The 25,290-nt window shown below is 40.9% G+C and overlaps 1 protein-coding gene across 5 annotated transcripts in view; it reads right to left on the bottom strand.

The window, feature by feature from the left end:
• ehbp1 (EH domain binding protein 1) overlaps nucleotides 1–25,290 on the bottom strand; it is a 433,955-nt gene that overhangs the window by 255,373 nt on the left and 153,292 nt on the right. For all 5 annotated transcript variants that reach the window (XM_063056084.1, XM_063056086.1, XM_063056088.1 and 2 more), the window contains 2 exons: nucleotides 6,272–6,539; nucleotides 3,513–3,726 (listed from right to left, as the gene is read on the bottom strand). In XM_063056084.1, the coding sequence (XP_062912154.1) occupies nucleotides 3,513–3,726; nucleotides 6,272–6,539 (482 nt within the window). The remainder of the gene's footprint in view (nucleotides 1–3,512; nucleotides 3,727–6,271; nucleotides 6,540–25,290) is intronic.

The raw sequence follows: 25,290 nt of genomic DNA, 5'->3' as shown, positions 1-25,290 counted from the left end.
CAGACAGGTGGTCAGAGATGCACCAGCCATCTTGAACTTCTAGTTGTACATCATTTCAATTCTCCTTCCCATTCATGTCCCATACCAACTTGTGTGTCCTCAGCAATCTTCACTGCCATGATGAAGGCAAATGTAAATGGGAAGAATACCACCTCACATTCCATGGTTACCCTACAGACCAATGATATGAAAACTGAATTTTCAAATTTCTGATCTCTTACACCCCAGATATTCCTAGGTGCTACCTAGGTTTGTTATCCTCCCCACATGGTTCTATCTGCCCATCATCTCTACACATTTATCCACCTGGGTTTCTTCTCCCTTGACCAGACCTTTTTATCCCCTGAACCAACTGGTTCCACTTCCTTTATCTGGTTCAGAATCAGAATCAGGTTCAATATCACTTGTTTATGTCATGAAGTATGTTGTTATGCAGCAGGAGTACATTGCAAAACATAAAAACTGTAAATTACAGCAGAAACCATAGAAAAACTGCAGCACAGAATCAGGCCTTTTGGCCCTTCTTGGCTGTGCCAAACCATTTTCTGTCTAGTCCCACTGACCTGCACACGGACCACATCCCTCCATACACCTCCCATCCATGTATCTGTCCAATTTATTCTTAAATGTTAAAAAAGAACCCGCATTTACCACCTCGTCTGGCAGTTCATTCCACACTCCCACCACTGTCTGTGTGAAGAAGCCTGCCCTAATGTTCCCTTTAAACTTTTCCCCCTTCACCCTTAACCCATGTCCTCTGTTTTTTTTTCTCCCCTTGCCTCAGTGGAAAAAGCCTGCTTGCATTCATTATCTATACCCATCATAATCTTATATACCTCTATCAGATCCCCCTTCATTCTTCTACGCTCCAGGGAATAAAGTCCTAACCTATTCAACCTTTCTCTGTAACTGAGTTTCTCAAGTCCCGGCAACACCCTTGTAAACCTTCTCTGCACTCTTTCAACCTTATTAATATCCTTCCTGTAATTTGGTGACCAAAACTGAACACAATACTCGAGATTCAGCCTCACCAATGCCTTATACAACCTCATCATAACATTCCAACTCTTATACTCAATACTTTGATTAATAAAGGCCAATGTACCAAAAGCTCTCTTTACGACCCTATGTACCTGTGATGCCACTTTTAGGGAATTTTAAATCTGTATTCCCAGATCCCTCTGTTCTACTGCACTCCTCAGTGCCTTACCATTTACCCTGTATGTTCTACCTCGGTTTGTCCTTCCAAAGTGCAATACCTCACACTTGTCTGTATTAAACTCCATTTGCCATTTTTCAGCCCATTTTCCCAGCTGGTCCAAGTCCCTCTGAAAACTTTGAAAACCTTCCTCACTGTCCACTACACCTCCAATCTTTGTATCGTCAGCAAATCTGCCGATCCAATTTACCACATTATCATCCAGATCATTGATATAGATGACAAATAACAATGGATATATGTTATTTAAAAGTAAATATGTATTTAAAAGTTAAATTAAATTAGTAATGCAAAAAGAGGAAAAAAGTAGTGAGAGAGTGTTCTTGGGTTCAATATCTATTCAGAAATCTGATGGCAGAGGGGAAGAAGCTGTTCCTGAGTTGCTGAGTGTGTGCCTTCAGGCTCGCGTACCTCCTCCCTGATGGTAGCAATGAGAACCAGGCATGTCCTGGGTGATGGGGATCCTTAACGATGAATGCCAGCTTTTTGAGGCATCACTCCTTGAAGTTGTCTTGGATACTGGGGAGGTTAGTGCACATGATGGAGCTTACTGAGTTTACAACTTTCTGCAGCTTATTTCAATCCTGTGCAGTGGTCCCCTGACTCCAGTCAGTGATGCAACCAGTCAGAATGCTCTCCACAGTACACCTGTAGAAATTTGCGAGTGTCTTTGGTGACATACCAAATCTCCTCAAACTCCTAATGAAATATAGCTGCATTCATGCCTTCTTTGTAACTGCATCGATGTTTGGCCCAGAATAGATCCGCAGAGACACTGACAACCAGGAACTTGAAATAGTTCACCATTTCCTCCTCTGATTCCTCAATGAGGACTGATATGTGTTCTCATATCTTACTCTTTCTTAAGTCCATAAGATAAAGTACCACTTATATCTTGCAACAGCTGCCTGTTAACTTCCCCTTCCCTTGCCCAAAATGGTTCGTTTTATCCATCAACCCCTACCTAACCTGACTTCCCCATCACCCAACAGTCCCCATCTCAACACTCCCTTCTCACCTCTTAATTTTTTGTATCTTCCCCTCTACACTCTCAATTTTGATGCAGGATTTTGACTCAAAGCCTCTAGCATCCTATTTCCTCCAGAGATTCTGTGGAACAACCGTGTTCCTCAAGCAGTTTGATTTTTAATCTGATATTTTTTTCCACATTATATTGCATCTGACATGGTCGTACTCATTTACTCAGCCTGACTATATACTCTTGTAGCCTCGTTGCATCCTCATTTCTCACAATTCTGCATAATTTTGTATCATTAACAAATTTTGAAACATTACTTCTAATCCTAATCACTAACACAGATTGTGAACAGCTGAGGCAACATCACCAATCCGCATGGCACCTCCTCTGATCACAAAATGCCAACTTCAGATAGGCCCAAGCATTCTCAGTATTTGCTTTCTTAGTGTCTGACTTTTATAAGTCTAACAGGAAACTCTAACATTGGTTTTTTATTCTACCTAATATAATGACAATATAAAGAATGATTTTGTCCCCATTCACCTGATGTGTTGAAAATTAATTTTGAAATTTTTAGCATTTCAACTTTCGACAACCAACAAGAAAAATGTTGCAATTCAAAGTGGAATACACTTCCCCTTTGAAATTTGATGTACAAAAAAAAGTTTTATTCTTGAAAATGACCTACAGATTATACAAAACTTTCTGTTCATTTAAACTTCAAAGGCCTCAAGTACAACATTGATAAAATAAGGATCTCTCCTTAACCTGAAGCTGGAGTGTAGGTGTTTGAAATGGCCAAGGTTCCACGTGCTCCATAGGATTTGTACCAGGAGGTTCTTAAAGTAGGGCTGTAAAAGGAGACTTAAATTTGCAATTCACATCGACTAAAATACTATTGTTGGTTACTTCTTAAAAATAGGAAAGGGAAATGTTGACACAGATATATATAATGAACTGAAATCTGAATGTAGTTTAAAACACATTCAGCTCAGGACTGTGGGTACAAAACCATAATTTATAGCTTCAAAAGATGAGAAAGTCAAGCCGAAAATTTTTCCAGAATTGTAATAAAAATCATAAAATCATACTCATAAAATATTTAAATCAACCAATTCACTATTCTTACGGACTAATACTTTTCCAGGATTTAGACTTTGAAGATCACAATCTTCCCTACTCTTGAATAACTTCATATCGTTTACAAAATTCAAAAATCTGAGGATGCTTTAGTCACTGCCAAAATGACTGGTAGTTTAACAAGTAACTTCTGATAATAAAACATGTTTTCAAAAGATTTACTGTAAACCAAACCTTTGGTGAAGTAGTTAGATCCTTCATAACAGCAGGCTTCATGTGGTCCTTTACAGTTTCTGTCTTTGGTGTAGGTTTAGTGTCAGGTGCTGGAGGTGATGGAGCTTTCCTTTTTGTCCTTTTTTCTGTCTCATGCTGCTGTACTGAAGCCATCATGAATGTGGGCTGATTCCTATTAATATTTGATGCCTTCGGCTCGTAGAATGGATTAGATCTAATTAAAACAGAACTAATTTTTAAAAGATGTCTTCAACAACATTCTTCCTCAAAAATAAACTTTTCTTTTTGCACACAAATGCAGAGGAGCATTTTGAAAACAGTTCTGAAATGTACAATTTTTTATTGCATCTTATAACCTTTAATCTGCTGAATATACAATAATTTAATGGCATATTCACTGTGACAAGCTTTTCAAGGTTAAAAGATAATCCTGTTCAGTGCTTCTTACTAAACATTCAAATGAACGTTGAAGCCTTATCTTAAGGTCCACATTCAGACATTAAGTGGCATGCAGTCACTCTTGAGAATATGCCATTTGCAAAGACTGTTTTAGCAGAAAAATACAAAATCTGCTTTTACGTAACAGCAAATTTAATGTTTATAACCAAAAGGGAAAAATAAGAGGCTCTCTGGAATTGTTTGCACAGTTTCAAAACTAAAATCAATTATATCTTAAATAAGAAAAAAGTGCAATTTACTATTTACTTTTAAGAATTCTGAAAATATATATGTGATGAAGATGAACCTTAAAAACAAATTGTGGGGGTGAAATATCAAGCAAGAAAAATGATTAAAGAGTTTACCATTTTGTTAATAGTTACAAAAAGTAATGTCTGTTTCAACCTAATATTAAAACAACTTGGATTGAAAGGAAGCTTTTCCTGGAAAAAACCTTGCCATGGAATGGACTAACTACGTTTGTAAAAAAAAAACAAAAACCAAGATTGCAGTAAGGAAACATTCTAGTTACTATCACTAGGGAAAAGAGAAAGCTACAGATGTAAAATATACAACTGAGCTTTGAGTTGGTTCTTACTAATTGATTAGCTCTAATTTGGTGTGGTAAAGCACTTAACATGGAAACTAACAACCAGGAACTTTCAACGCACACAAAATCAACTTCGAGGTTTGCCTTCCAGATGCATCTGTCATTCATGAACATCTAATATGACCAAGACACCGAATGAAAGACAAGGATGACGAGACCAAATTTAACCTGCTGACAGAAAGTGTCTCTGAGGAATATTCCATTCATGGCAGTTTAAAATTTTTAAAATGCAAGCTAAAAGGGGCGGAGGTAAAATTGGTCCTGAATAGATAGCATTCTTCGTAAACACATAAATTGTCCTTCAACTTAGGACTGTGACACTTGAACGCTTTGTAATGATTGAATTAATATCAAGTACAAACAGTAAAATAAATAATCAGAATGATAAGGCATGAAAAGAACAGCATTAAAAAAAGGTTCAATGCAAACAGAAGCAGAAATCTCAGACATGCTAGTCAAAATTTGTGCATTTTGAATTTTGGAAAACATGAAAGCACTTGGCACTCTTTTTATAACTAAATTAACAAATCAACAATTTCAAACAACTGCTTTCATGGTGGGTAGTGCTAAGGTAAAGAATTCATTGATCTTCTAAAAAAAATCTTTTAAATTCTTGCCTCAAATCTTCCGGTCAAACAAGAGAGTTTTTGTTTTACAACTCTATATTTGCACAATCAAATCACTGAAGCTTGACTGATTTATTTCCCCACACTACTGTTTTTAATATCTGCGATGTCTTGTAATCATGAACCCAACAACCAAGTTTATCAATGAAATATAAAACCATTAAATCCATTACATTTTAAACAATTAGTGCTAACACTGTTAGCGAGAAAGCTAAATGCTATCATTAATGTTACATGATTTTAAGCACATCGTTCCAAAGCAAATTTGTTTTCCCTTTTTACTTGAAGGGCCTGGTTGATAACTTGCAAGTGAAAGCAACAACGGAGGGGGGAGAAGGGTCATGCCTCCTTTTGCTAAAGCACTTAGACATTGGATCACAACTGCTAACCTTTTATTTACCTCACCTTGCTGAAGCTGAAGAAAAATAATGACCTGCCACATAAAGCAAAATAACAGCTCAATATACGAACAGGCATTAATTCAGTTAAACCTAGTACTTAAACCAGTCATTCCATAGTGGTAAACTTGACAACCCAACACCCTTAAAATCCAAACTTCTTTCATAAAATGCTGCAGAGCAGACTTCTGAAGATTTTAAATTATCTGTCAAAAAACAGATGCTCCAGAATATAGAAACATCATTGAGAAAAGATATCTCTAAGGACAGAGTCAAATTAGCACCAAGGATGCAGCGAAATCTGTAGTTTGCCTGTTACCCTACTAAGCTGAACAGAACTACGAAGAGACCAAACATTAGGTGAAATGTAAATAAATAAATAGATATCTTAACTGCAGTATTTATTCATGCAACCGTCTCCTTTGATGCATTTTATAGAAGAAATGTACTGGAAACTTAATTGACTAAACTAAGGTGCATGAAATTGGATGCCCCGACTATATGATTTTTAATACCTATTAAACTTAGCTTACATAGGCGAACAAACAGGTAATGATCTTTTTCAGCATCATTGAATGTTTAGGTGTATCCAAGAAATGTCACCCATAAGTTTTTAGATATGATTCTGCGAGGCACTTAAGTACCAAAGTGATTCTAATCTAATCTCGGACTATTTTAATAACATACTCATCTAATTCCTCCTCCTCTGGTTTGGTTGTTTCAGCATAGAGGTACTTGCTCATGTCCACTGGTTTGACATTCTGTCTTTTTGCAGGTTTTGGTGGTTCGGTCTGTTCTGCCCTGTTTTCAGGAATCCTGTCGTGCTGAGGATCGTTTACGTCATCAAACGGATTGAGGGAGTTATCATACTCTTGTTCATTAAAAGGGTTATTAGGGTCATTATCAAGTAAGAGTCCTTCTGATCTTTCAGTAGATGTTGTTCCAATGTTTCTGTCTGTGAATAAAAATATTAAAGTTTTAAATTTGAAGCAAAGAACTTTAAAAATTGAAAAAAAAATATGCAGAACACAATCCATGTGAACTGAGATCATTTCACTTATCAAGTAGAAGCAACACTTACAACCAAAGGTTTGAAAAGACCTTACAGCATTACAATTATTGTCGTAAAGGACATAAGAACATAAGAAATTGGAGTTGGTTGGAGTTGGTTGGAGTAGGCCATCTGAGCTGTTGAGCTTGCTCCACATCATGGCAGATCAGACCGTGGACTCAGCTCAACCTACTCGCCGTTTCCACATAACCCTAATTCCCCTGCTGCACCGCCCAAAACTCACTTATTTAACCATAGCCTTTCAAAAGGCTTTTGACAAGGTGCCACACGAGGCTGCTTAACAAGCTAAGAGCCATGGTATTACGGGAAAGATTCTAGCATGGATAAAGTAGTGGCGAATTGGCAGGAGGTAAAGAGCGGCAATAAAGGGAGACTTCTCTGGTTGGCTGAGGGTGACTAGTTATATGTCAATGATTTGGATGATGGAATTGATGGCTTTGTTGCAAAGTTTGCAGAAGTTATGAAGATAGGTGGAGGAATAGGTAGTTTTGAGGAAGTAGAGAAGCTACAGAAGGACTTAGATAGATTAGGAGACTGGGCAAAGAAATGGCAGATGGAGTACAATGTCAGGAAGTGTATGGCCATGCAATTTGGCAGAAGAAATGAAAGGATTGACTATTTTCTAAATGGAGAGAAAATTAAAACATCTGAGGCGCAAAGGGACTTGGAAGTCCTTGTGCAGGATTCCCAAAAGGTTAATTTGCAGGTTTAGTCTGTGGTAGGAAGGCAAATGCAATGTTAGCATTCATTTCAAGAGGACTAGAATATAAGAGCGAAGATGTAATGCTGAGACTTTATAAAGCACTGGTGAGGCTTCACTTGGGATACTGTGAGCAGTTTTGGGCCATTTAATCTTAGAAGGGATGTACTAAAACAGGAGAGGGTTCAAAGGAAGTTCACGAAAACTATTCCAGGATTGAATTGCTTGTCATATGAAGACTGTTTGATGGCTCTGGGCCTGTGTTCACTAGAATTCAGAAGAATGAGGGTGATCTCATTGAAACCTAACGAATGATGAAAGGCCTTGATAGAGTTGATGTGAGGAGGATGTTTCCTTTGGTGAGAGAGTATAAGACCAGAGGACATAGCCTCAGAATAGAGGGGTGCCCTTTTAGGATGGAGATGAGTCGGAATTTCTTTAGTCAGAGAGTGGTGAATCTGTGGAATTCTTTGCATAGGCAGCTGTGGAGGCCAAGTCACTGGGTATATTTAAGGCAGAGGTTGATAGATTCTTGATTGGTCAAGGCATGAAGGAATACAGGGAGAAGGCAAGAGATTGGGGCTGAGAGGAAAATTGGATCAGCCATAATGTAATGGCAGAGCAGTCTCAATGTGCCAAATGGCCTAATTCTGCTCTGATATCCTCTGATCTTATGGTCTAATGACATGACAATTTACAGTGACCAACAACCTAACCACAGCCTCTGGACTTGGGGAGAAAACTGGAGCACACAACTTTCTTGCAGAGGATGCCTGGATTGAAGTCTACACTCCAATACCCCAAGCTGTAATTACGTCGCACTAACCACTATGCTACCCAAGCGCCCCAAACCCACTCTATAAACCTACTCCATGATCAATCTAACCTTGCCCATAATCTTCTATTTTTCTTACATCCATGTGCATACCCAAGAGTTTCTTAAATACCCTGTTATATCGGCCTCCGCCACCACCCACAGTAGTGCACTCCAGACACCAACTACCCTCTGTGTAAAAAAAAACAACTATCTCTGACATCTTCCCTAAACTTTCCTCCACTCGCTTTAAATGGTATTGGCCTTTGCCCCTTGGAAAAGGGTGCTGGCTATTCTCCCCATCTATGCCTCTTGTAATCTTATAAACCTCTTTTAAGTCACTTCTCATCCTCCCTCACTCCAGAGAAAAGTCCATGCTTGCACAACCTTTACTTGCAGGGCATGCTCTATAATCAAATCTCCTTGGCGCCCTCACCAAAGCTTCCACATCATTCCAATAATGAGCAACCAGATCTAAACACAATACTCAAAGTGTGATCCAACCATTTTTTTACAGAGCTTCACAGATCTTTAACTCACTCCCACAACTAATAAAGGACAACACACAAATTGCCTTCTTAACCATCCTATCAACCTGCGCTGCAACTTTGAGGGATCAATGGACATGGACAGTAATATTCCTCTGTTCCTCTGCACTCCTAAGAATCCTGCCATTAATCTTGTACTCTGCCTTCAAATTTGATCTTTCAAAGTGTATCACTTTACAGTTTTCCAGATTGAACTCTATCTGCCACTTTTCCACCCAGTTCTGCAGCCTATCTATATCCCATTGTAATCTACACCAACCTTCTACACGATACACAACTCCACCAACCTTCATGTTATCTGCAAACCTTCCACTTCCTCATCCAAGTCATCTATAAAAATCATCAAGAGCAGGGGTCCTAGAACAGATCCTCACAGAACACTGCTAGTGCTAACGTCCAGGCAGAATATGCTTCATCTACTACCACCCTATGCCTTCTATGGGCAAGTCAATTCTAAATCCACGCAGCCAAGTTTCTCTGGATCCTCTGCCTCCTGACTTTCTGACTGAGCCCACCATAGGGAGCCTTACCAAATGCCTCACTAAAATTCATATATGCCATATTTACCACTCTTCCTTCATCATTTGTTTTGTCACTTCCTCAAAAAAGTCAATCAAGATCATGAGGCACAGCTTTCCCCTCACAAAGCCATGAAGACTATCCCCAGTAAGATTGTGCTTTTCTAAATCATCATGAATCCTGTCCCTAAGAATCCTCTTCATTTATTTTCTCTCCACTGACACAAGACTCACAGGTCTATAATAATATTTCCTGGGATATAATTTCCTGAAAAGATATTGTTCTACTTCTATCTTACCTATTGCTTTCATAATTTTACATATTTCTCCAAGATCCCCTCTCATTTTTCTGAATTCCAGAAAGTTTAGATCCAAGCAATTCAATCTCTCCTCAAAGGCTAATCCCTTCATTACTGGAATCAACCAGGTGAACCCCTCTGCACTCCTTCTAAAGTCAGTATGTCTTTCCTCAGATAAGGAGACCAGAAATGCACACGGTATTCTTGAGTGTGACCTCACCTGTACCCTGTACAGTTGCAGCATTATCTTCCTACTCCTAAACTCAATCCCCCTACCAATGAAGGCTAACATTCCATTTGCCTTGCTGATGCGTAAGAATTGCTCGCAGAGGGATTTGAATCACTGGAATTTTGAATCTACATCTCTGGAACAGCAGAAGGACCGTTGAAAATGTCTTTTCCCTGTAAACTAGTGTCCTGCATATAACACACTCTCTTGTCCCCTTTAAACTAATACCCACCATTTAAAACACTGACCGTCTCCTGTAGACTTGTACCCAGCTTTCTGCATCCCCCTCCCCCCCATAAACTAGTATCCAGCTTGTAATGCACTGTAAGTAGTGCTCAGCATGCTTTATGTCTCAGGCAAACTATTGCCCAGCATGTAACACAGATCAGTAACATTGATTAGTAAGGGCATCAGAAATTCCAGGGAAAAGGCAGGCAAATGGGGTTAAGAGGGATAATAAATCAGCCATGATCAAATGGTGAGCAGACTCGATGGCCTAATTCTGCTGCTATGGTATCCTAATGGTTTATTGTCCTCATTACTCTCCTTAAACATTGGAAAAACATTTGCCAATGCCATCCTTCAATCCTCTGGCACTATTCCTGTGGCCAAAGAGGACACAAACATTATTGTCAACACCCCAGCAAATCCTTCGCTCACTTCCTGTAGTAACCTGGGTATATCCTGCCCGGACCCATGTACTATATCTCAGTATGTGTGACAATAATAACCAATTGCCTTCTCATCTTAAATCTGTGCTCCCTCGATACTCCTGTTCTCAGAAAGGGGTTATTATCTATCCCATTACACCCTTTATGGATTAGAGCAAATGAGCAAGAGAGGCTGAAAAAAAAACTGGATGAGAAAAAGAGGTTGGACAAAACTGGATTGTTTTCCCTGCAGCATCAGAGACCTAAGAGCGACCTGATCGAAATATATCAAATAATGAGGGACATAGGCAAGGTAGAAAGTCAGAATCATTTTTCAAAGGTTGCAACTGTCAAATACTAGACCTTTAAGGTGAGAGAGGGAAAGATTTACAAGGCACGTTTTTCTTTTATACAGATTGGTAGGTGACTGGAATGCACTGCCAGGGGAAATAGCAGAAGCAGATATGACAGCAACATTTAAGAGATGTTTAGACATGCACAAACATGGATAGTGAATGGAGCAGTACAGACCATGTGCAGGCAGGTGGAATTAGTTATGATAAGCATTATGATATTGTGGGCTGAAGGGACTGTTCCTGTGCAATTCTGTTCTATGTATTTGTGGGATATACATTTCAGACAAAAAGTACATTGTTTTATTGACAATAGTTGGTAAATTGCTACCTCGAAACTTACTTTGTTGCACTATTTGAAACATCATGGGAAGCAAATTAAAAGTAAAAGCCACTCAGGACTGCTGATGTGGAAAACATGTTTAGTTTGTTTGAATAATTCAAGGTTAACACTACATATCTGTTCAATGTATCAACTTTGTCTGTTTCTAACCCCATTAAACTGATTAATGCTGGGAATTCAGTATTAAACGAAGACACTTAGAGGAGAGCTACAGATCAATATGGGATTGATGCAGTTATGAAAAATGTTGGGGAAGAAAGATCATGTTACAAGGCAGAATTTATCATTTAGAGCCTGGGTGGGTGAAGAGACGGGTGACGGGACAATAAAACATGAAGTAAGGAGTCATGTCTGAGACCAAGATCCAGTAACATTGAGTATGGATGGTGCTGTTGGGTCGTGTTTAAATAGGCTACAAATAGATCTGGATATTGTTTAATAAATTGAGCATATATACTAAAAATGGAGCTTAAAAATTGGTCAGGAGAACAGAAAATGGTTAGAGATCATTAAGACTGGCACTGAAGTATTCATGTCCAAAAGGTTAACTACACATATTGTGTGAACTACTAGATCTTTGCGGTATCTTCTATGTGGCGGTGTGCCAGGGCAATGGCATCAACATGGATGATGTCAACAGGCTCAATACACTGATCAGAAAGGCTGGCTCTGTTATAGGAATCAAACTGGACACACTGGAAGCTGTAGTAGAACAAAGGACCGTATGGAAAATACTGGTAACTCTGGACAATGTTTCTCACCCCCTGCATGTCACCTTGGCTGAACAGAGGAGCACTTTTAGAAGTAAACTAAGACAACTATGCTGCTCCAAAGAGCACTATATGAGGTCATTCTTACCCTTGGCCATTAGGCTCTATAACGAGTCAACCTATAGCCAGGGAAGTGATGACCATCCCCACCCGTTAGACTGTTTGTGGCATGCAGAAGTTTGGGCACCCCGGTCAAAATTTCTGTTACTGTGAATAGCTAAGCGAGTAAAAGATTTCCAAAAGGCATAAAAGTTAAAGATGACACATCTCTTTAATATTTTAAGCAAGAAAAATTTTTTATTTCTATCTTTTACAATTTCAAAATAACAAAAAAGGAAAAAGGCCCAAAGCAAAAGTTTGGACACCCTGCATGGCAGTACTTCATAACACCCCCTTTGGCAAGTATCACAGCTTGTGAACGCTTTTTCTTCAAACATATCTTTGCTCATTGCGGCCAAAATGTTCTATTTTAACTTCATCAGTCCACAGGACTTGTTTCCAAAATGCATCAGGCTTGCTTAGATGTTCCTTTGAACCTTTGGAATAGAACTTTTTGGCCGCAATGAGCAAAGGTATGTTTGGAGAAGAAAGGGTGCAGAATTTCAAGAAAAGAACCCCTCTACAACTGTTAAGCACGGGGATGGCTCGATCATGCTTTGGACTTGTTTTGCAGCCAGTGGCACGGGGAACATTTACTGGTAGAGGGAAGAATGAATTCAATTAAACACCAGCAAATTCTGGAAGCAAACTTCACACAGTCTGTAAAAATGCTGAAGATGAAAAGAGGATGGCTACTACAACAGGATAATGATCCTAAATACACCTCAAAATCCACAATGGACTACCTCAAGAGGTGCAAGCTGAAGGTTTTGCCATGGCCCTCACAGTCTCCTGACCTAAACATCATCGAGAATCTGTGGATAGACCTCAAAAGAGCAGTGCATGCAAGACAACCCAAGAATCTCACAGAACTAGAAGCCCTTTGCAAGGAAGAATGGGCGAAAATCCCCCAAACAAGAATTGAAAGACTCTTAGCTGACTACAAAAAGTTACTAAATACCGCCATGCAGGGTGCCCAAACTTTTGCATGTGTGTGTGTGTGTGCGCACGCGCGCGTGTGTGTGGGTGTGTATGTGTGTGTGTATATATGTGCCACTTGCAATGCTACTGTGACGCTGTAGTTTCCTTTGGGATCAATAAATTATCTATCTCTCTTCTGGGTCGTCTCATAATTCAAGTGGAATGAGAAAACTCATACAAAGGCACCATCTTGTGGCAAGATACCTGCAATTACACCATACAAAATTACAACAACTCTTGATATTGCATTTCTTCTTCTTTGGCAGCTCCCTGGGATCAAGGATGACTTGCCCTCCATTCTAGTTTTATAGATTCTGATGTGGCTAATGAAGTTCAGTAGACAGTAAATCAAATAAAAATTGATGCAAAGCTAAGGGAGGATATTTTTAGATAAGTGACCAAAGGTTTACTAAAGGAGGGGGAGGGGAGGGCAAGGAGAGGGGAAAAAAGTTGCAAAGAGTGAGGAAGCAATATAGTGAGTTGAAAACTGTTGCAAAGCTGTGTGGTGTTAAGTATTTCAGGCCCCCACAGTGAAAGGACAGAGGAAGCTCAGTCAGTCTATGCAGCTGACACAGGAATTTATCATCTTTTTGAGTGGTACAGGCAAAGGAGTCTTGTATAGAATGAGATCTACAATAAGCGGCACAGTGGCACAGAAGCTAGAGACACTGATTCACAACACCAGAGACCCCAGGTTCAATCCTGACCTTAGGCACTGTCTGTGTGGAGTTTGCATGTTCCCCATGACCACGTGGGTTTAGCCCTGGTGCTTCCTCAGTTTCAGGAAACCCCAGTTTCCTTCCACATCCCAAAGATATGTAGGTTGGTAAATTATGCTTAGTGTGTGGGTGGGGTCATACAATATGAGGGAGTCGAAGGGGATGTAGGAAGAATAAAATGGGATTAGTGTCAATGGGTAGTTGATGATCACCCTGGAGTTGGTGGGTTGAAGGACCTGTTTCTCTGCTGGATCATTCTGTGCAAGTTTCGTAAATGCAGGAACTGTAAGTGAAATCGGGGCTGGGTGGGTAGCCACTGACAGGATACCATATCTGTGGGTTTGAGAATAACACAAGTAGGTACGGAAAATATTTTGGAATGGGTTGGATACAAGGTTTGAGAGCAGATTTTGTGCATCAACATCTCAGAGGATCTATCCTAAACCCAGCACAATGATGCTATCATGAAAAGGGAAGTCAAGTGCCTCTACTTCATTAGGAGCTAAAAGAGATTTGGTACATCACTAAATGCTCTTACAGATGTACAGTGGAGACCATTCTGACTGGTTGCATCAAGGTATGGTATGGAGGCTCCAATGCATACAATCACAAGAGGCTGCAGACTGTTGTAGATTTATCCATCTCCATCACAGGCAAAACCCTCCTCACCAATGAGGATATCTTCAAGAGGCAGTGCCTCTAGAAGGTGGCATCCATCGCTAGGAACTCTCACCATTCAAGATATGCCCACATCTTGCCACTGCTTTCGAGGAGGTGCTACAGAAACATGAAGACCACACTCGGCAATTCAAAAACAATTTCTGTCTGCCATCAGATTTCTGAATGGTCCACAAAGCCATGCACACTACTTTGTTATTGTCCTTTATTTTTGCACTCTTTATTTACTTTGGCAGTATATGCTAGTTGTATCTGCAAAACCACAAATTTCACATAATCCAGTTGGTGATAATAAATCTGGTTCTGAGCTATGCATCAGCATTTCACAAAATTCTCCTTATGCGCTTAACAGGAAAGACAGCCGCAGAAGCATGCACTCAAAATGCTTGAGCCAAACCATGTGTTGCATGCTGAGTAATCTGGAATTATGTCCTGCATGAAGAACTGACCTATTATTTGTTCTGGATTCAAACTGAAACCTCAGGAAGCATAACTTTGTACTTTACTAGTGGAGAGTAACACAACAGATTCAAAAAGTAAGTGGGGCCTGTTGGAACTATCTGAGGAACTTGAGATCGCAGGACAGTTATGATGCAGAGCAAAATGCCCGTTTTATAAAGCAGTAGGGTTTGTCAAGGTTTTCTGTAGAGCTTGAGATCGTTTCAGTTACTAGGCACTTGATAAGGATGAATAAAGTAAGTTTAAGCTGGCCAGCCATCATGAGAGCAGACATAGTGTGAATGAGATAGGTTAGAGTCAGGACTGAGGCTTTGGCTCAAAGGGCTTCAGTGAGAAGAGACTGAGGCTAAGGCAAGATTCCTGTCAGGTTTCTCTTACTTTATTCATGCCTAGCTAGAGTAGCAAGCAATCTAGGAGATCAAGGAGATCTCCAGTCTCCCTGACTGCTACATCTGCAAGAAGTGCATCTGGCACTGCTCCTTATACACAGTGTTAGGTCATCCAGCTAAGTTCCATTTCTCTTCTGTTCATTCGGCTAATGAGGAGCTACAGGGAGGTACACACATAAGTTGCAGGAGGCAGATAGCTGAGTAGCCGTCAGGAGAGGGAAAAAGAATAGGCAGAGAATGCAGAGTACCCCAGTGGCTGTTGCCCTCAATAACAAGCATACTGCTTTGGATAACATTGGCAGGGACCTGTTCTCTGGTACCTAGTCTGGTTCTGTGGCTCAGAAGGAAAGAGGAGGCAATTAACAGTGATAGGGAATATACACTTGGGCTAACAGACAGGAGATTCTGTGGACATGAAAGAGACACCTGGATGGTATCTCAGGTGCCAGGATCAGAGCATTCTTATGGGAGAGGTTGAGCAGGCAGAATTTGTAGCACATATTGGTACCAACAACACAAGTAGGAAAAGGAGTGAAGTCCTGGAGAGAGAATGCAGTATAGTGAGCTAGGTAAAAAGCTGAAAAGCAGGAATTTAAGAATAGTAATCTTGTCATTGCTGCTGTGCCACGTGCCAGAGGGTAAAAATAGCATGAAAAGGTAGTTGAACGTGTGGTGGAAGAATTGGTGCAAGGACAGAGTTTCAGATTTGTGAATCTCTTCTGGGGAGGTGTGACCTGTATAAAAGGGCCAGGTTACATCCCAACTTGATGCAAACCAATATCCTTGCAGGAGGATTTGCTAGAGCTGTTGGGGAGGGTTTAAACTAGATTGGCAGGTGGATGGGAACCAAAGTGATAGGTCAGAGGATTGGCCAGTTGGTGTACAGACAGATACAGAGTGTAGAGAGACAATGAGAAAGGATAGACAGTGGATAGGACGTAATTGCAATCAATTAGATGGGTTGAAATGTGTATATTTTCATGCAAGAACGAGGTGATGAACTTAAGAGCATGGATCAGTACATGGAACTATGATGTTGTGGCATTACAGAGAATGGCTATTGGATGTTCCAGGATTTAAACATTTGAAAAGGGACAGAAAGGGAGGTAAAAAAGGTGGGGGAAGTAGCATTGCTAATCAGGGACAATCACAGCTACAAAAAGGAAGAATGTCATGGTGGGATTGAGTACTGAGTCAGTGAAGGTGCAGGTCAGAAAGAGGAAGGGAGCAAGCATTTTATTGGTAGTATTCTCTAGACACCTCCCTCAACAGCAACAGAGGCACTGAGGTACAGATTGGGAGGCAAATTTTGAAAAGTTGTTAAAAAATACACGGTTTTCATCATGGGGGACTTCAACTTCCCTACTATTGATTGGCAAAAGGCGTATCATAGATGGGAGGGGGGTGAAATTTGTTAGGAGTATCCAGGATGGATTCCTGACATAATATGTGGACAGGCTAACTAGAAGGAAAGCTACATTGGATCTGGTACTGGGCAATTTAGTAGTGGGTGAACATTTCGGACTTAATAAGCGCAACTCCCTGATTTTTATCATAGCCTTGGATAGGTTACGAGCGGACGATATGGGAAGTATTTAATATGGGGAGGGCAAATTGTGATGCTACTAAGCAGGAATTTGGGAGCGTAAATTGGGAACATACGTACTCAGGGAAATGCATAATAGAAGTGTAGAAGTTATTTAGGGAGCACCAATGAAGCAGGGAAAGGATGGTTGAGTGAAGGAACATAGTTGACAAGATATGTGAAACATCAAGTCTAAAGGAGGAAGGAAGCATACTCAAGGTTCAGGAAGCAAGGATCAGACAAGGATCTTGAGAGTTACAAGGAAGCCAGGAAGGAGCTTAAGAATGGACTTAGGAGAGCTGGAAGGGAACATAAGAACACCTTGGTGAGTAAGATTAAGGAAAATCCCAAGGCGTTCTACATGTATGTGAAGGACAGGAGGATGACTAAAATGATGGTAGGACTGATCAGGATAAAAGTGTAAACAGATCTCTGGAGTCGAAGACAGTCCTTCATGAATATTTTTCACCATTGAGAGGGACCGTGGTAAATGTGAGGGCAGTGTAAAGCAGACTGATACCCTGGAACATGTTGATATTAATAGTCATAGTCATAGTTATACTTTATTGATCCCGGGGGAAATTGGTTTTCGTTACAGTTGCACCATAAATAAAAATAGTAATAGAACTATAAATAGTTAAATAGTAATATGTAAATTATGCCAGTAAATTATGAAATAAGTCCAGGATCAGCCTATTGGCTCAGGGTGTCTGACCCTCCAAGGGAGGAGTTGTAAAGTTTGATGGCCACAGGCAGAAATGACTTCCTATGACACTCTGTGTTGCATCTCGGTGGAATGAGTCTCTGGCTGAATGTACTTCTGTGCCCACCCAGTACATTATGTAGTGGATGGGAGACATTGACCAAGATGGCATGCAACTTAGACAGCATCCGCTTTTCAGACACCACCGTGAGAGAGTCCAGTTCCATCCCCACATCATCACTGGCCTTACGAATGAGTTTGTTGATTCTGTTGGTGTCTGCCACCCTCAGCCTGCTGCCCCAGCACACAACAGCAAACATGATAGCACTGGCCACCACAGACTCGTAGAACATCCTCAGCGTCATCCTGCAGATGTTAAAGGACCTCAGTCTCCTCAGGAAATAGAGACGGCTCTGTCCCTTCTTTGTAGACAGCCTCAGTGTTCTTTGACCAGTCCAGTTTATTGTCAATACGTATCCCCAGGCATTTGTAATCCTCCACCATGTCCACACTGACCCCCTGGATGGAAACAGGGGTCACCGGTACCTTAGCTCTCCTCAGGTCTACCACCAGCTCCTTAGTCTTTTTCACATTAAGCTGCAGATAATTCTGCTCACACCACGTGACAAAGTTTCCTACCGTAGCCCTGTACTCAGCCTCATCTCCCTTGCTGATGCATCCAACTATGGCAGAGTCATTAGAAAACTTCTGAAGATGACAAGACTCTGTGCAGTAGTAGAACGCCGAGGTGTAAATGGTGAAGAGAAAGGGAGACAAGGCAGTCCCCTGTGGAGCCCCAATGCTGCTGATCACTCTGTTGGACACACAGTGTTGCAAGCACACGTACTGTGGTCTGCCAGTCAGGTAATCAAGAATCCATGACACCAGGGAAGCATCCACCTGCATCGCTGTCAGCTTCTCCCCCAGCAGCCCAGGGCGGATGGTGTTGAACGCAATGGAGAAGTCAAAAAACATGACCCTCACAGTGCTCGCTGGCTTGTCCAGGTGGGTGTAGACACGGTTCAGCAGGTAGACGATGGCATCCTCAACTCCTAGTCGGGGCTGGTAGGCAAACTGGAGGGGATCTAAGTGTGGCCTGTCTCTTCAGGGTCTTCATGATGTGGGAGGTCAATGCCACTGGTCTGTAGTCATTGAGGCCGCTGGGGCACGGCATCTTCGGCACAAGGACGAGGCAAGACGTCTTCCACAGTACAGGAACCCTCCGGAGCCTCAGGCTCAGGTTGAATACATGGCGAAGTACTCCACATAGCTGAGGGGCACAGGCTTTGAGCACCCTGGTACTGACACCACCCGGTCCTGCAGCCTTGCTTGGGTTGAGACGTTTCAGCTGTCTTCTCACCTATGTGCTGGTAAATCCCCAGGGCTGGGTGAAATATACGCTAGGTTGCTACATGAGGCAAGGGAAGAGATTGTTGTGCCTTTGGCAATGATCTTTGTGTCCTCACTGGCCACAGGAGTAGCACCATAAGGCTGGAGGGTTGCAAATATTCTTTTGTTCAAGGTAGTAAGGATAAACCTGGAAATTATAGAACAGTGAGTCTCATGCAAGAGATGGGCAAAATATTACAAAAGATTCTTAGAGACAAGATTGACAAGCATTTGGAGAAACAGTCAGCATCGCTTTGTGAGTGATAGCTCAAGTCTCATGAGCCTGTTTGAATTCTTTGAAGAAGCAACAAAAACAAATTGATGAAGGTAAAGCAGTGGATGTAGTGTATATGGATCTTAGGCGTTTGAAAGGTTCCCAATGACCAGCTCATTCAAAATGTTACAAAGCATGAGATCCAGAGAAACATGGTTGCATGGATACAGAATTGGCTTGCCCACAGAAGGCAGAAGAAAGTAGATGCAGCATATTTAGCCTGGATGTTGGTAATCATTAGAGTTCCACAGGGATCTATTCTGGGATCCCGACTCTGTGATTTTTATAAATGACTTGGATGATGCAATGGTAGGGTGAGTTAGTATGTTTGCAGATGACACAAAGGTTGATGGTGCTGTGGATAGTGTAGAAGGTTGTCAAATGTTACAATGGGACAATGATAGGATGCAGAGCAAGGCTGAGAAGTGGCAGGTGGGAGTTCAATCTGGAAATGTGTGAAGTAATACACTTTAGAAGGCTGAACTCGACGGCAGAATACAGGGCTAGTGGTAGGATTCTTAGCAGTGAGGAGGAACAGAAGGATTTTGTGGTCCACCTCTACAGGCCCTAAAAGTTGACATGTAAGCTAATCGGATGGTTAAGGTGGTGTGTGGTGCCCTGAATTGAGTTCAATAGCTGAAAGGCAATATTGCAGCTCTAAAAAAAAACTCTGGTTAGACCACACTCGGAATACTGTGTTCTGTTCTGACCCCCTCATTAGAGGAAGGAAATGAAAGCCCCAGAGAAGGCGCAGAAGAAGTTTACCAGGATGCTCCTGAGTTAGAGAGCATGTCTGATGAGGACAGGTTGAGTGGCTTGGGCTTTTCTCTTCAGAGTGAAGGAGGATGAGAGGTGCTTGGTAGCGGTGTACAAGATGGTAAGACACAAAGATAGACTGGACAGAGATAGACTATTCTTCCCAGGACAGAAATGACTAACACGAGGAGGCACAATTTTAAGGTGTTTGGAGGAAAGTACAAGGGAGAGGTCAGAGGTAGATTATTTTATACATAAAATGGTAAGTGTGTGGAACATCTTGCCGGGCTGGTGGTCGAGGCAGATATATTAAGGACATTTAAGGGATTATTAGATAGGCATATAGTTGAAAGAAAAATGGAAGGTTAGGTGGGAGGAAGTGACTGGATTGATCTCAGAGTAGGTTAAAAGAACAGCACAAAGTCATGGGCTGATGGGGCAATACTATGCTGTACTTTTCTTTGTTCCAATAAATTACCTAAATGGTTCAGCACAGATTAAATGTTTGACAATAGCAATAAAGAAACCTAAATAATCAACATCATCTATGTCACACAATGAAATTAACCAAATTAACTGGTAGTTGAGTTCTTTACAATAGTTTTCTTTATAAGGTTTTCAGCCAATGGCAGATCCTGATAATTTAGGAATACTCTAATGTTGAATTTTGTAATTGTTTAAATTTATATTCAGCTTGTCCAATAATCCATTAGTAATATATTTTTCTTTGGCTTTAAATGTTGAGTTTTTCATCTGATTACACTTTGATAAAATGCTATGGTAAGATTTTTCAAGTATAAGTGCCATAGCAATGTGATTTACTTTCTGGGAAAATGCTAAATGACTGAGTTTCATAGCAAAGTAACTAACATGATGAACTTAAAGTGACAAGATAGTTTTTGAATACTATTTCAGTTTAAATTGTTCTGGCTAACAGTGATACTGAGTAAATATCTGTAAGTAGCTGGGACAGAGTTAATGTGAGAGCATTGGCTGTTAAGAACCAACAACCTGCTTGCTTTATGATCCATATTTTCCAAGACTGCAACTACGAAACAAAATATACATGCCAACTCTAGAGATTCCTGTACAGACATTGAACTCGTGAACACTACCTCATTTTTTAAAATGTCATTTCTGTTTTTGCATGATTTTTAACTTATTCAATATACATATACTGTAATTGATTTACTTATTTTTCTTCTATATTATGTATTGCATTGAACTACTGCTTCTAAGTTAACAAATTTCACTACACTGATTCTGACTTGATCTTGTGACAGTCGATGGTAGGTCAAATGTTATCTTTAAGAAACCACAATTAGAGAGTAAATTTCAAAAGTTTATCCAATAAATGCCATCGATAGAACAAGAAAGTGGTTTACACCATGCACTGTGGTTGGATAGAAGCCTTGGGCCAGTATTTGTAAAACGTGTTGATTGCAAGCACTGGAACTTCGTTGTGATTGTGTCCATTGGATGCCTTCTAAACAATCACCTTTTTTTTCCCGTAGCAAAGCCAAGGCTAACAAAAAAATGTTCAGTTTCAATAGATGCTCTCTTTTCCTTTATTTCTTTTAAACTTTTAAAAAACATTCTAATCACTTTGAAAGAGTGAACAGCAGTTTGCATTACATTACTTAAGAACAATGAATCCATTTTCTATCCATTAATTCCTTTAACAATGGGCACATGACTTATAGAATTTAAAACATTTGATACTTCTCTCCCCTCAATGAAAGCTAATCAGATTGAAATTGTAAAAGGTAAAGGAAGGCAAGTATTTACCCTCTGGTTATATGCAGTCCTTGCCAACAATTTTCTTTACATTCCAGGCACTCCTGCAAGTTATACTGAGGTAGCAGGTTCTGTAATTCCATTGATTATAGAGAGTTTATAGCACAGAAACAGGTCATTCAGTCAGTCTGTTTGCCCTTGAATGTTCCAAATTATTTGTATGAACTACTTCATATAGTAGCATGATACGCACTCTGACAACTCACTGGATTAAAAAGAAGTTCCACTGGAATTCCTGGTTGAATATATTTTTAGCAACCTTGTATTGATGGCTTTCAATTCTGGTCTTTCCTGGTAATAGAAGCATTTATCTCTAAGTTATTAAAATCAAACCCCTTTATTATCTTAAAAATCTCTTCAGCTCATCCCAAAGCCTTTCTTAGTTAGATACAAGAGCCTGCCAATTCAATCTTTCCTTCTGTCATCATCTTGTACTATGGGTTACTTCTACATTGAAACTTTATTGCAAATATAACATGCCACTTTTTCATTGCTGGGAAGATGTTTCAGGAGGCAACTGCTGAAGCTGAAGACTGATAAAGACTGAGAAGTGAAGAGAAACTGGAGGAAGAAAAAGAGCACAGGTTCAACTCCCAATGGGAAGGATGGTAAATGCAGACGGTTGAATTAGAACAATGAAGGGTATCTGAGGAATATGAAAACACAGAGACCTTAAGCAATGTTGGGAGGATTATTACCCACTGTTACAAATAGACTGGTCTAAGGTGCTGAGAGTGGAACTTATAATTTCTATTTCGACAGAGGATTAACTCAGAACTCTGCATTATGTACACTTTAAAAAAAAAATCACTATGCAGTGGTCTCTCCTGATCAAGAATGATCTATGATATATTTTTGTTTTTAATGCATGCTGCAGAGTAGCGACTGTGAACTGCAGCAACAAGGACATTTATAACACAATAACAAAACTATAAGATATAGGAGCAGAATTAGGCTATTCAGTCTGCTCCGCTATTTCATCACGGCTGATCCAATATTCCTCTCAGCCCCACTCTCCTGCCTTCTCCCCATATCCCTTCATACCTTTTCTTTTCTCTCAATTTAGAAAAGTCAATCCTTTCATTTCCTCTACCAAAGTGCAAGACCATACACTTCCCAACACTGTATTCCATCTGACATTTATTTTCCCATTCTCCTGATCTATCTAGGTCCTTCTGTAGCCACCCTACTTCCTCGAAACTACCTGCCCCTCCACTTATCTTCATATCATCTACAAACTTTGCACAAAACCACCAATATCATCATTGAAATCATTGACATATAATGTAAAAAGAATTGGTCACAATAGACTCACTGTAGAACACTGCTTGTCACTGGCAGCCAGTCAGAAAAGGGTCCCTTTATTGTCACTCTTTGCCTCCTGCCAATCCGCCACTGCTTTATCCATGCTAGAATCTTTCCTGTAATATCATGGGCTCATAAGCTTCTTAAGCAGCCTCATGTGTGGCACCTTGTCAAAGGCCTTCTGAAAATCCAAGTACACAGCATCGACCAATTCTCCAACTATCCTGCTTGTTATTTCTTCAAAGAATTCCAAAAGATTTGTCAGGCAAGATTTTCCCTTGAGGAAACCATGCTGACCCCATGGCCTATTTTATCATGTTCCTCCAAGTACCCTGACACCTCATCCTTAATAATCGACTCCAACATCTTCCAAACCACTGAGGCCAAACTAACTGGCCTATACTTTCCTTTCTTCTGCTTCTCTCCCTTCTTGAAGAACGGAATAACATTTGCAATTTTCCAGTCTTCCAGAACCATTCCAGAATCTAGTGATTCTTGAAAGGTCATCATTAATGCCTTCACAATCTCTTCAGCCACCTCTTTCAGAACACTGGGGTGCACACCATCTGTTCCAGGTGACTTATCTACCCTTCAGACCTTTCAGTTTCTAAAGGATCTCTCTCACACACTTCATGATCCCCTGACAGCTGGAACTTCCATCATACTGCCAAGTGTCTTCCACAGTGAAGAATGATGCAAAATACTTTCTTAGTTCATCCACTGTTTCATTGTCCCCCCCTCCATTACTACCTCTCCTGCATCGTTTCCCAGCACTCTTGCCTCTCTTTTACACTTTATGTATCTGAAGAAACTTTTGGTGTCCTCTTTAATGTAATTGGCTAGTTTACTTTTATATTCCTTCTTAATCACTTTTTAGTTGCCTTCTGTTGGTTTTTAAAAGCTTCCCAATCCTCTAACTTCCCTCTCTTTGGCTTTTATTTTGGCTTTGACTTCTCCTGTTAGCCATGGTTGTGTCATTTTGAATGGGGTCACCAGTGATCTGAAGGCTCTTTTCAACCACAAAAAGAGAGCCTTTAGATCAGGAGATAGGGAGGAATTGAAATGTGCAGAGGGAGCTAAAGGAGCAGATCAAGGTGGCTAAAGAGGAATACAGGAGAGAGCTGGAGAACAACCTTGGACAGAGTAGCACATAGGAGATTTGAAAAGGTATAAATAACATCACTGGCTTCAATCAGCCTAGCTATAGAGCCTCGGAATGCAGCCATGAATGGGCTAATGAGTTAAACCAATTCTTCTACAGGTTTGACAATTGCCCTCCTGTTCACACCCCCCTCAGCACACTTATCCAGCTACCGAGGCACCCAATGCTACCTCCCCTCCTTCCTCCTCCAGTTCAACAAGTGGATGAACAACACAGACTACCATTGTCTACATTCCTCCTTGCCCTGCACCTACCATCCGCACCTCCACATACCAACCGATCTTCACCTCCCTCAGCCCCCACTTTCCCCCAACTTCCCAGTCATCATGGACTCACCTTTACTACTGAGCAGGTGAGAAGGGCTCTGGGGAAACTCAGGCATGGCAAAGAATTGGGACCAGATGGTGTGAACCCCAAGGTCCTGAAGGAGTGTGCTGTACAGCAATGTGGAGTTCTCCAGCACATTTTCAATCTGAGTCTCAGACTAGAAAGGGTCCCGACTGTGCGGAAAACATCATGTGTGCTCTCAGTACCCAAGAAGGGCCAACTGAAAGTCTCGAATGACTACCATCCAGTGACCCTGATCTCACACATCATGAAGACCCTAGAGAGGCTGGTCCTGGCTCACTTCCGACCCTTGGTCAGATCAGCCCTCGATTCCTTGCAGTTTGCCAACCAGGAGCACGTTGGAGTCCATGAGACTGTCATATACCTGCTGAACAGAGCCTACTCCCATTTGGATAAGCAGGGCAGCACTGTGACAATCATGTTCTTTGATTTCTCAAGCGCCTTCAATACCATACAGCCTGCATTGTTGGGGTAAACCTCCGTTCAATGCGGGTTGCCACTTCCATTGTATCATGGATAATGGACTACCTGACTGGCAGACCACAGTTTGTGCAGCTTCAGAGCTGTGTGTCAGACATGGCTATAAGCAGCACCGGTGTCCCACGGGGGACTGTATGGGCTCCCTTTCTCTTTACCCTGGAGACCTTGGAGTTTAGATACAACACTGAGTCATGTCATCTGCAGAAATTCTCTGATGACTCATTGGGTGCATAAAGGGAGGACAGGAGAATGAAGACAGGGCCCTGGTGGAGGACTTTGTCAAATG

Source organism: Mobula hypostoma, chromosome 8 (genome assembly GCF_963921235.1).
Source record: "Mobula hypostoma chromosome 8, sMobHyp1.1, whole genome shotgun sequence".
Lineage (NCBI taxonomy): Eukaryota > Metazoa > Chordata > Chondrichthyes > Myliobatiformes > Myliobatidae > Mobula > Mobula hypostoma.
The sequence above is the reverse complement of the archived record's forward strand: the minus strand, read 5'-3'. Positions and strand labels throughout refer to the sequence as shown.